At 31.6% G+C, this 13,543-nt stretch overlaps 1 protein-coding gene across 1 annotated transcript in view; it reads right to left on the bottom strand.

Annotated features, from left to right (window-relative positions):
• The window catches only part of UNC13C (unc-13 homolog C), a 744,392-nt gene that overhangs the window by 193,591 nt on the left and 537,258 nt on the right, over positions 1-13,543 (bottom strand). The window contains exon 18 of the mRNA XM_051980682.1: positions 10,310-10,395. Coding sequence (XP_051836642.1) covers positions 10,310-10,395 — 86 coding nt within the window. The remainder of the gene's footprint in view (positions 1-10,309; positions 10,396-13,543) is intronic.

Raw genomic sequence — 13,543 nt, 5'->3', positions numbered from 1 at the left:
GATGTCAAACACTCCTGTGCATGCTGCATTCAGTTTACCCACAACCAGATTAAAATGTAATTGGAAATCATTTGACAAAACAAAAATACAATGGAACACAGAAAATAATTATATATGGTTTTCTGAGTCAACATGCAAAGAGATCTTTATCTATGGTTTCACGGCCTTTGTTTTTATTTGTTTGATATCCTTTAAAAAAAAAGAGATAATTTTCATAAAAATTACCTAGTCACGTAGCTTCTAAGGGTTCAAAATTATAATGTAAAAAAAAGCATCTTATATTACATTATATATTACATTACATTATATATACAATATATATATTGTGCATCTGGTGCTACATTAGAAAGGATAGGTAAAGTCACAAAGCCAAACAAACTGACTCATTAGGTCCTGGCTGAGACTAGAATTTCAGAAAGCTCTACTGATGCTTCTAAATCACCATTAAGATTTCATTTGACTGTTTCTTCATTTATAAAGATTTCTAGAACTGAAGCATCATAACAAGAAAGCAAAGTGCTGGAACTCATCTGCTTGGCAGTCAGATCAGAATGATTAGCACATGCAAATCTCTGCTTATCAGAATTTTGTTGATGTACATCAAAGACAGAAGTATAGATTTAGAGCTGGAAGTAACCTTAAAAAGGTTACATGTGCGATGTCCAAGTTATAGCTGGAAAGGTTGTCAAGACTGTGCTGCTGTCTTAGCATAAACACAGCTTTTGTTGCACTGAAGTAGGAGTTGAATTAATATTGTCTCAATGGTTAAAGCAATGTTAAAAAAAAGTCTCAATCTTATTCAGGAGGTTTCAGAAAAAGGCCCAATTATATTTATCTTGTGCTCAAATACATGTTCTTTCAAAGCTGGCATTTAGATTACAAGACAGGAAACCCAATATCTCATGTTAGCTTTTAAAAATTGAAGATCTATATAATATGTATTTTTTTTACATAATTACAAAAAAAACTGTCAAAAAAATCATATATGTATCCCTCAAATGTTTCACACATTATAAGGGTAGAAACACTGATCAAATAGTAAGTAGATTTAGTTCCTAGTCCCAATTTGGTCCATAACTATTATGGGGCTAGGCAATTCACTATGGACTTGGTTTAGTTTAATAATGATAGCTAACATTTATATAAAGCCTATTCTATGCCATGCACTGTGCTAAATGCTTTGTGAATATGATCTCATTGGATCCTCATAAGAATGCTGAAAAGTAGATATTATTATCCCCATTTTACAGATGAGGAAACTGAAGCAAACATTAAAAGATTTGTTCAGGCTGTATCAGCTAGGAAGTCTCCAAAGCCAAATTTAAATTTAGATCTTCCTGACTTCAGGCCTAATATTGTACCCACTGTGCCACCAGCTGCCTCTAGTTAGTAAAATTTGAGGAATGGAAGATACCTTCTGAGTTCTAGGGTTATTAATCTAAGAATCACAGAATAAGACAATTACCAAATTTGAGATTTGGAAGGTATCTTGATGGCCATCTTCCTAGACTCCGCAAACTGGTCCAAGAACCAAATCTGGCAAATCTAGAAAATTCTGATTTTGCATGGGAATGTTTTTTACATTTTAAAATTAAATAGAGATAAATTTACAAAGGTACCCCAAAACATCCTTAGATCACCAGCCACACAGAATATGAGGAAAGGTTGGCAGGCTGTGGTTTGATGGCCACTGATACACTCCAACTTAAAGCACATTATTCTATTATTATAATTATGATTATAGAATCAGTATAATACTTTTATGTTTTACTCAGTATTAAGGAATATATGAATTACAAGAGGCAGAGTGGCATAAGAAATATTCTTTAATTCAAATTCTACATTCAAACTTTCTCTCTGGCATTTAGTTGGATAGCCATAAGCAAGTCACTCAATCTCTGGCATCCCCTTAAATTACAGAGAGATAGATAGGTGGTAGAGTAAATAGAGAGCTGGGTCTGGAGTTTAAATCCAGTCTCAGATACTTGCCAGCTATGTGACCCTGGGAAAGTCACTTAACCACTTTCTGATTCAGTTTTCTTATCTGTGAAATGGGGATAATAATAACACCTCTCAGACTCATTGTGAGGATCACATGAAATAATATTGGTAACATGTTTAGAAAAATGTCTGATACACGTTGGAGACTTAATGTTTATTTTCTTCCTTCCTTAAAACTAAAAAGTCATTCTCCTACTGATAAATGGCTTAAAGTTATGAATAAACAATCTTCAGATGAAGAAATTAAAACCATTTCTAGTCATATGAAAAAAAAATGCTCTAAATCACTATTGATCAGAGAAATGCAAATTAAGCACCTCTGAGGTAACACTATACACCTCTCAGATTGGCTAAGATGACAGGAAATGTGTCAGGGGATGTGAGAAAACTGGGACACTAATACATTATTGCTGGAGTTGTGAATTTATCTAACTATTCTGGAGAGCAATTTGGACCAATGCCCAAAACACCATCAAACTGTGCATTCCCTTTGAGTCAGCAGTGTCACAACTGGACTTGTATCCCAAAGAGATCATAAAAAGGGGAAAAGGACCCACATGTGAAAAAATGTTTGTAGTACCCCTTTTTGTAGTGGCAAAGAATTGGAAACTGAGTAGATGCCTATTAGTTGGAGAATGGCTGAATAAGTTATGGTATATGAATATAATGAAATATTATTGTTCTATAAGGAACTATCAGCAGAATGATTTCAGAAAGGCCTGGAGAGAATTGCATTAAATGATGCTAAGTGAAGTGAGTAAAACACAATAACAACAAGATTATGTGATCAATTCTTATGTATGTGGCTCTTTTCAACAATGAGATAATTCAGGCCAATTTTAATAGACTTATGTTGGAGAGAGCCATTTACTCCCAGAAAGAGGACTGTGAGGACTCAATGTGGATCACAACATAGTATTTTCACCCTTTTTGTTGTTGTTTGCTTGATTTTTGTTTTCTTTTTCATTTTGTTTTCTTTTTGATTTGATTTTTCTTGTACAGCATGATAATTGTGGAAATATGTATAGAAGAATTGCACATGTTTAATATATATTAGATTTCTTGCTGTCTAGAGAAGAGGGTTGGGGAAAGGAAGAGAGAAAAAAAGGTTTTGCAAGGGTGAATACTGAAAACTATATTTGCATATATTTCTAAGATAAAAAAATTCTAAAGAATATATAAAATTATAATATATAAACAATATAAATATAATAAATAATGTATATATAAAGAATAATATAACATATAATATATAAAGAAATGAATTATAATATGAAAACAGCAATTTGTGTTGTTGGAGGAGGGCCACACTGATAAAATGTCTTTAACATACTGGCACATCTGAAGGTAAATTGATTTTCTGACAACGGACAATCATCCTAAGTGAAAAAGAACATTTTTCTTGATGATTATAAAAGTGATATTCTTTTTTTAAAAAGCACATAAACATAAAGATTTGATTTATTCACTGAACATTGTTAGGTGATGTCCTGACTCAGAATCAGGATCTGAGTTTGAAATCTATCTCAGATACTTATAGCTATATAATTGGGCAAGTCTCTAAGTCTTTCTAAGCTTCAGTTTCCTCATCTGTAAAATGAGGATAATAATATTACCTGTCTCATAGAACTGCAGTAAGGACTAAATGATACATGTAAGTCTATGCATATATATATATATAAACATATGTAAAATTATGATTTTTATTATATGCACACATCTATAAAGCACTTTACAAACCTTAAATCATTATATAAATATATATGATGTTATTTTTTATTATTATAACTATAATTTATATAGGGCTTTAGATTTATAAAGTGCTTTAAATATATTGTTTCATTTGCTTCCTTCCAATTCTAGAGCTATGATCCTACTATTCTTACCTTAGTACTATAGGGTAATTGCTGTAGTTATTATCTTTCCCATTTTAAACAAGTAAATTAAACTGAGGTTCAGTTACTTCTCTATAGTCACATTTAAGATGAGATTCAAAAATGGATTTTTCTGATTCCAGATCCCATGGGTCTACCTACTAGACCACTAGTGAGCCACAGGACATTTATGGATAGGAATTGGTTATCATGACATAAAAGTTTCAAATGATCAAATACACAAATGCATGAAAAGTTTTATGACTTTTCTTAAAATACTGTGTTCCTATGTAGCCTTTGGCAGTTCCCTGACCACAGGCTTACTACTCCTTGGCAAGTCTCCTCTAGATCAAATCATTAATAGATGGGACAATTTATCTGAATCTTTTTTCCTTCTTCCTCTTGCATTTCTTTAACCACCCAAAACAAATTTTACTCAAGCTATAAGAACATTTTCTTTGATTCTATCCAAACAAATTAATCTCCCCAGTGGCCAAACTGATTACTGTTTATCATGCCAAGAAGATGGAAGATAAATGTCAAATGTGGAACCAATTAGAGTCTTACATTTTCTGAAAATAAGTTAGCACATACAGGTGGAGTGAAATGCTAATAATTATCGCATTTCTTGTCAGTTATATGTATATTTTTTCCTGTAATGACTATTGAATATATATATATATATATATATATATATATATATATATATATATATATATATATATATATCTCAGAGTAATACATTATATTTGAATGCCCTAGGCCTATGTGTTTTGAGCTACTGCTTTCTGCTGTTAGCTTGATTTTATTATTATTCAATGTGTTGACTTAGATCCTTTAATAACAAGACTGACTATACAGGGCAAATTATATAATCACAACTGAAGGCTTTATAGGTCAGCAATCTCAAGCACTACTACAGTATAGTCAATTAATTTTAACAATATACTTCAGGGCATTCAGGGAAATTAAAGTACAAAACCATTGCTATATAGAAGGACATAGAATCTGCCAAAAATAGGTAATGTTGATAGACATCATTTATTTTTAAGCATTTTTAAATTCTTTTTTAGAACAAAATTTTAGTATTAACTGATAATATTTTTTTCCTATCAGTTTCTCTATCCACCTTGAGAAAAAAGGAAGGGAAAAAACTTTGCAACAAAGTTGGATAGTCTGTCAAAACAAATAGCATTGATTATGTCCATATCTGAGAGAGATAGGGAGATCTAGTATATAAAAATATTAAAAAGAAGAGAAAATGATATAAGTGGGATATAGATTTGTATTACAATAGTAACTTAAGTTTCCAAAGTAGTTTAAAGGACTCATAACCTTATAAAGCTAAGCACTATAGAATGAAAGGTTGAATAGATTTTTAAGAGATTCTGTAGCACAAGCTTCTAATTATACAAATGAACAAACTGAAGACAGAGAAATAATATGACTTATTCAAGTTTACCCAGGTAGGAAACAGTTGTCAGGCAGTCAATAATTATGTATTAAGCTCTGTTTCTGGTCATGGTGTGAAAAGCTGGGGATGTAAAGATAGACAAAAACAAGTTTCTTATTACTCCTGTTTTTCTTTTCTTTTATTAAGTTGGAACATTTTGAATTTATTTTAAATTCTATATACCTGACATTAATGTATCCCATGAAGCACTGTTTTATTGTTGTTATTAATTTGTTTGATGTTGCTGTTGATTTGCATTATATTATGCTGAATGTGATATATCCTATACAAACAAGATATAAAGCTGAAAGATTTGAACATATTTCATCAATAGTTTAATAGGTACAAAGTGATCTCTGGTTAACATTGATTTAGGGAGTAATATAGCTAGTCAGCTATATAATATCCCTATAGGGATCCTCTGTAATAACGTAAACAGAAGAACTTTTTATTTATAATAGAACCATTGCTGCTACAATTGCTTCTTGATATTTGCTTGGGATCTTATAGTGGTTTTGGTTTCAAATTATTTATCAATTGCATGAGAGGTAGACTAATATTATAAGATCAGATTCATGTTAGAAATGACTATTGATGTTCTGGGCATACTATTGGATTAACTACTCATCAATGGGAGGAAGGGGTAGAGAACTGATGGAAGATAGCTTTTTGGAATTCTTAAATAAGATATAATGAAGCCATTCCTTTGTTGGAAAGGAAAAGTCATTTTGTATGAATTGGCTACTTAAATTACAACTTTTTTTTCAGGAACTAGGGTCCAAAAAATTAAGCAAGACAGGTCTTTAATCTTAGTCCCTATAAAATGAGAGGTTCTATGAGCTGACTTCAAGGATTCCTTCTGGCTCTTCTAGTTTCTTAGATATAAAATCATCACAAGAGTATCCTCTTTCCCTTCCCCAGACAAAGTTCTGGCTATTAAAAATGAATTGCAACAATTATATATTACTTTTTATTTGGATTTGGATTTCATTGTTATATGAAAATCCCAGGTGAGGAACTGCTTTTCTCACCTAATTATGGTTTGTTTTGGTATCTTGTCTCAGTACATTTTTTTAGAAACTTTGTTAGAATTCTGCCAGGATAAAATTCAGTATGTGTTAGAGGTGAGACTTGAACCCTAGTTTCTGTAGTTACTTTCTACTTAACTTCAGGATGTTGTTACTCTTTTATTTATGTAACCATTTAACTTTTGTTTGTGGAGATAAAGTCCAGCTTGAACTAAAGCATATGGCAGGATAAAAAGGAATGAAAAAAAAAGATATGAATATATCTTGAGCAATTTTCTCTTTTCTTCCTTCCCCTTCCCTTTCCTTTCTCTTACCCTATATATTCTTGTTTAGGTAACTTACTTCTCTTCTAAACACAAGAACACTCTTCTAAAACAAGAGTGATTCCTAGGGAGAAACCCAAAGTAAAGACACATACAACCATCTATTATTGCTTCATTTGCTTTGCAATGTTCTGACCAGTCAGGGGTCCATTCTATTAGCAAATGTTTGACCAAATAAAAAGTCAAAAGATCTTAAAGTGAAAACTCATAAACAAGTAACAGATTCCAATTTGTGTCCTCAACAAATAAATCTCAGAAAAAGACAAAGTAGAGAATGAGAAGTGAGAATCAGGGAGTATTAAAAACAAAAACAAAATCCAAACTAAACTGAATAAATTAAGAATTGTTGCCTCAACTATCCAGGGGTAGCTAGTTGGATAGAGTGTCGGCTCTGAAGTCAGGAGCACTTGAGTTCAAATACGGTCTCAGACACTTAATACTTCATAACTGTGTGATCCTGGGTAAGTCACTTAACTAGCTCTATATTTATTATTGGAACTAAAACATTTGGATTGAGAAACCAGATATCTCAATGAAGGTTAAGAATAATTTTTAAATCAAGAAGTGGAAAATGTAAAAGTAGATGCCATGGTCAGAAAAAAATTTTAGAACTCAAGTTCTCTGAAATGGCCTAGTTTTCATTAACAATGAGATATATGTTGTGTTTTCCTGGTACTAAAATGGAGCTAGAGAGCTGAGAAATTGAGAAGTCCACAGAGCTTTGAAAACAAGGTTTTGCAAAGGTTGTTCATATGAATATTGAAGTTAACAAAAATGATATCATGTATTGCAAAGGAAAACTATAAGCTAGTTGTTCATATTTTTGAGGAAGATAGAAGGGTTTCCTTGAGGTGGATGATAAAGATCTAGAAAAGATGGTGTATATAATTTGAACTTTTGTTGAACTTTTTGAGGAAGAAGGATTGGTGAAGGAAGATAGGATATTTAAGGCCTGGAAAAGATCATGTATATCAAAGAAAATCTCAACTCTTCCCTAATAACCCTGTATATTCAGCAACATGAGAGTATGATTAACTATCATCAGAGATAAAAGATAGGAAATTCAATGTCCTTGGGGAAAACCTTTAGAGTCTTTTAATATGAAAGAGGAAACTGTGTATAGGTAAAAGACTGGGGACAAAAGGAAGTTAATTTAAATAGAACCTGGATTCCAAAAGGCACAGCAGAAGTGATAGAATTAGGCAGAATAGGACTGAGTTGTTTAGGTATGAAAATATACGTGAGGAAGCAACTTAACTAGTCTTTATGCAGATCCTTGGAACTAGGGATTTATTTGCAAGTGAATAATATTATATTCAATTTTGTTATAGCATGGCCTATGACAACTACTATTATCGTCACCTTTATCACCACCGCCAATACATTCAAGCAAAAATTTCTTTGAAAAACAAACCCAGATCTATTGGCGATAAGCCTTACTGTTTCATGTGAAAGACCCAGACATGCATTATTTAGTGCCAAAAATCCTGGTTTGCCCATTAATGTTGCTGTTTTAAATTGAGGTTGCATATGTATGTGTATATGTATGCATACATGAATGTGTTTGAATATAATTAATTTCATAGGGGAAGTCAAGGAATAAGAAGAGAGATTCAAGAATGATGGAGTCTATTTCTAGCTGAGAAGAATGAGGAAGACTTTATGAGGAATAACAGAATAAATGCATGAAGGGCTTAAAGAGAACTAGAGGTTATTTAAAGTGACTAGTGACAAGAGCTGGATTTTGAAAGAAGACACATTTTTCAAGAAATAGATCATTTCAGGCAGAGATTACATGTAAATGTATATGTTTATGTACATGTAAGTATATAAAGGTGGAGGGAAGCAACACATTATTACGATTTGATGAACAAGACATTTTGACTAGAACATAGACCTGATGGGGAAATTGAAATAAGTCACAAAAATTGCAGATGATATGAAGTATATTAATTATTAAGTTAATACATTTCTATGTTTATTCTTTAAAAGTAAAGGGAAACATTAAATGGTTTGAGCAGGTGAGTGACATGAATGTGCCTGTGCATTATTGTTAGGATCATTGTCTACTAGTCATTAAAATTTGATATTTTGAAGGTTACAAGCCTGTTATAAAGTTTTACCAATTAAAGCATCTTATAAATCTAGTTATATATTGCATATGTTTATACATAATTATATATGTATTATATGTATATGTATTATATATATTTAATATATAATTACATTTTTATATATGTATGTTATAATTTTTAATTGTTAATATACCTCTGTAAGGTCTATCTAAATTGACTTGCTGTTTTTTATTAGCACTGTAGTTAGTACTTTTGTCCTCAATACTTCTTATTTAGACTAATGTAATAATTTCTTATTTAATGTCCCTGTGTTCAATTTCTCTCCCTTTTCCCCCTTAATACACAGACATATTCATATCACTTGCCTGTTCAAATAGAGCCAACAACTGAAGGCATTGATTTGGATGAGATGACTAAGGGAGAGTGAATAGAAAGATAAAGAAGAGAAGAGGAATGGAAGAAAAAGAGTAATCGAGGAGCAGAGAGGAGAAAAAGAAAGAAGAGGGTCAAAGGTAAAGCCTTTAAGAACTCCTAAATTTAGAGATGAAAGAAAAAAGAAAACAGTGAAATGTTATGTTATCTGTTATGTTTTAACAGTGAACTAGTTTGGTGTGTGTATGTGTGTGGGGGGGTCAGGGCACTATGTGAAATGTTATATCCATATCAAAAATTTTTTCAATGCATACATTGATTTTGCTGATCCCCCCAACATGTTTTTTCTTCTGTTAAAATATTATAAAAATGGTCTGGCATGGATGAGGATAGAATGAATAAGACCTAGACAATGTCAAAATCATTGCTATATGCTGAATCATTGTGTCCTATTGAGGCAACTTCCTATCTAAAGCTTTGTAGCTTTCCATGGGCAGGTATTTAATCTGCCTTGTTTTAAATACCTTTTCTAGATCCGTTATGATAGATTCCTAGCTCTATGGTCAGAGTCATAGGTAGCAATTTCTCTCTTGAGTAAATGCCAGGGAATGTGGGGACATAAAGAAAGGGCTTAACTGGAGTAGGGCAGCCAAGGATAAGAAACAAAAACTGAGATATCATTAGATTTTTAAATTGCTGAATGTTGGAGATTAAGCAGTCAGTATTGTGAGTGTGGGAGTATGGCAGGCTGGGGAAGAAGTACCCTCCATACTGTGCCTTAAAGCACCCTCTAAATTGCCCAGCCTAAAGAAATGCCCCTGTCATTCTGCCCTTGTCAGGTTTTTCCCCAAATCATCCTCTTTTCTGCTAGCCACCAGCCAAATAACATGGTAGGAGCTGAAAAAACACGTGTCAAAAATGAATGGTGTTGGCAGGACTAGGACACAATTCTCCTGAAGAGACACTCATCTAAATCCTGCAGCAGGAATGGTCTGAGTAAAAACACGAGAGCTTCCTCAGTGATGCTAAATCTCTGAGGTCTCATTCTCCTCCAACATTCCTTCCTAACTTCATTAGAAGTTGGAATAAAATGGAAATACCAACAATGTATATTTTTGCATATTTCAACTCTTGCTATTTTATACTAAAGGTAATACCAATAAATAGATTTGACTTTCATTACCTTCCAGGGCATACTTAATATCCTGTGCAAAGAGGGTCCACATGATCTCAGCACTGACTTTTCCCATGTTTAGTTCTTGAGGGAACCTGTAACCAAAGACAGTTTTCTATATTAACAGATGAGAAATATCATTAAAGATAAAATACCAACAATGCACCTATAATTTTTTTTCATAACAACATCAATAATCATTTCAGTGGTACTTCACAGAATATACAAATTGTACACTAATGCTAAGGCCACTGGTCATGGTATTTGAGAAAATGGTTTTCAATTTTTTTCTCTGATTATTATTTCCTGTATTATTTCAGACAAATCACTTAACTTTCTTAGGCCTCATCTGTTAAATGAGAGGTTTGGATGACATGGTCCTTGGCGTTCAATCCAGATCTAGATCGATGATACTTAATAACCTCTACTTTCTATCACCTTAGGGAATTAATAATAAAATATAGTAAATAAAATAATAAATTATTTTAAAATAATTTATTTAAACTTTAAATACAAAATAGAAAAAAAATGTCATGTGCATAGCAGAGCATAAAATAAGAATTCAAAATATAAAACAATAAATTTTCATTTCAGTAAAACCTATTTAATAAATACTACACATTGTGTTCAGAACTATCTTTTCTTTGTTTCCTTGTAGGCTTTTTTTTTTTGTTCTCTATTGTGTACTTTTTACTGTATTTTTTTTTCTCCTCCCACCCCTCTGGAACACTACAATTAAGAACAGATTTATGTATACACATACAGACACAAACACACACACACACACACATATATACATGTGCATAAATATATATAATTATATACATATTTATGTATATATATATATATATATCCATATACAATTATCTAAGACTGTATTAGGCTTGCTTGTCCACTGTTCTCTGAAGGTTTAGGATAATAAGTCTTTCATAAGTCCAAGTCTTTCCATATTTTTCTAAATCCACCAACTCTAAAATAATAAAATATTCAAGGTAACTTATCCTGACAATCTTATTAATCACCTAAGCTCTTGAGCTTTCCGAGTTGTATATATTCCTTGTTGCTGCTTCTTTCTTTCCCTTGTCCTAGTCCCATGAATGTAACTGAATTAACAATACCCAGGGAAAAAAGGAGAAATAAACTCATGAATTTATACTTTACTGAATGTATAAAAAATTTTTACTTTAAAATATAGTACTTTACTATAAGAAGGGAATACTATGAGAGCCCACTCATCTATCAATTCTTTTTTACAACATAAATTGGAATTGGCACTTTAAAAGATCTTTACTCTTTTTGGCTCCCTCCCCCCACCCTCAATTAGGAATAGTAAATGAATTCCTAACTTCCAATCTTCATATTTCACTCTTTTTATGAACTTGAATTTTTATTATATATCTTCTCCATGTAACAATCTGTTTTCCATGTCTCTACCTTTGTATGGAACAGATCTCCCTTTCAGCTTTATCTCTTACAATCCCTTCAAGCTAGTACCCAAAAATTACCATATATCTACATATGTGTGTATGTGTGTATGTATGTATAAATCTAGGTATAAAATAAATATTGAAGTTCAAGGCATTTAAGACAGATATCTGTATATGTAAACAAACTCATTGATTATACATATAATTCCTTGTTACAAAGGTTGATTCTCTGGGAGGGGAAAAGAGAGATGAAAACGGGAAATTTCAAGCAATATAAAAAAAAAGTAATGAAACATTTCAAAAAGTAATATTCAAAAATACTTTGACAAAAAAGATTCCTATATATGCAGTTTGCTATTTTTTAAAAATTCAGAAATATATTTTGCTTTCCTTATCCTCAATATTCTTCCCACATTATGAATATAGCTTGTGATGAAAATGGGAATGAATCCCATGCCTCTTGACCTTCCCTTCCAATACTCTGTCTGCTAGACCACATTTCCTCTCTATGCATTTTTTATAAGTCAGTGAATCAAAAAATGTTTCTAAGCATTAAGAATGTCTCCACAGCAAATCTGTTATTGCACAGGTCTATTGGTATTTCTTTAAAAGATTTACAATTTGGATTATTGGTTTTCTTTTATATGCAATATTCATTTTTATACTGGATGAATTCTGAATCTTAATAATAATTATTTGTAGAATATGCACTCTTACACATAAAAGAGTATTTTTAAATCAATGTGTTATTCTGAGCTCTTAGATTACATTTTTATCTCTATATAATGTATTAGAAAAAATGAGTTCTATTCCTTGTTATACTTACTTTATTAGGATTCTGACCTTTAGGCTATAATAGAGAGGACTCATAACTTCAATTTCTGATAGTTGTATAAGCTTTCTATAATATTGTTTCTTTCTTTTTCTTCTATCTTTTTTTTTTTATAACATATGGACTATTAAGGACAAACTCAAGGATTACATTTTCTAAAGTAATTTGGTCAAAAATATTTTTGAGCTTTAAATGTACTGAGAGAACTCATAAAGGTTTGGTATAAAAAAAATTCCAGAATAAAGTTTGAGCTGTCAAATCCTATCTACTTACTAGCTGCCTAGATCAATGATGCAAGTAAGAGTAAGGGAATGTGACCTTGTATATCACAGTTACTGTAAACAGCAAAACAGCTCCATCTCATCAGTAAACTCATTTGTGATCCTGGACATTCTCTAAGCACTAAGCCTCCTTTGTTCTGTCTTTATATAATATTTGAATAGACCAGGGTGTGGTGCAGTAGAACATCTATTATTTTCCTGTGATGGGCCTTGTAAGTAAGTTCCTCAAAATAAATCCTATTTCTTATCATACTGGCATGGACCCTTTTTTTTTCCATCAATATTTTTGTATCTTCTCATTACAGTTTAAGAATCCCTTTAGATACTGTTCCCTGACAGTAGGATCAAATGGGATAATACAGATAAAGTACTTTGCAAACCTTAAAGTACAATATAAAGCTTGTTATTATAAGAATCATTATTAACAAGTTGCTAGAAGCAGACCAAAACTAACAAAACTGGGCTTATTTTTTTACTGTAAAATTGGTAGACATAATAATACATATCATAGAGAATAATATTACTAGGAACAAAATTTTGTTACATGTATTCACATCATGTCAATATTTTGGGAAATGCCATGCTAGAACAGTTCATTTGGAAGTATCTTTAATCAATCGTTTACTAGTAACAGATATATATATCACATATATCATATATGTATATAACAATATTATTATAATTATGTATATTATAATATCAT

This window comes from Antechinus flavipes, chromosome 2, assembly GCF_016432865.1.
Source record: "Antechinus flavipes isolate AdamAnt ecotype Samford, QLD, Australia chromosome 2, AdamAnt_v2, whole genome shotgun sequence".
NCBI lineage: Eukaryota > Metazoa > Chordata > Mammalia > Dasyuromorphia > Dasyuridae > Antechinus > Antechinus flavipes.
This window is presented reverse-complemented; position numbering and strand designations above follow the sequence as displayed.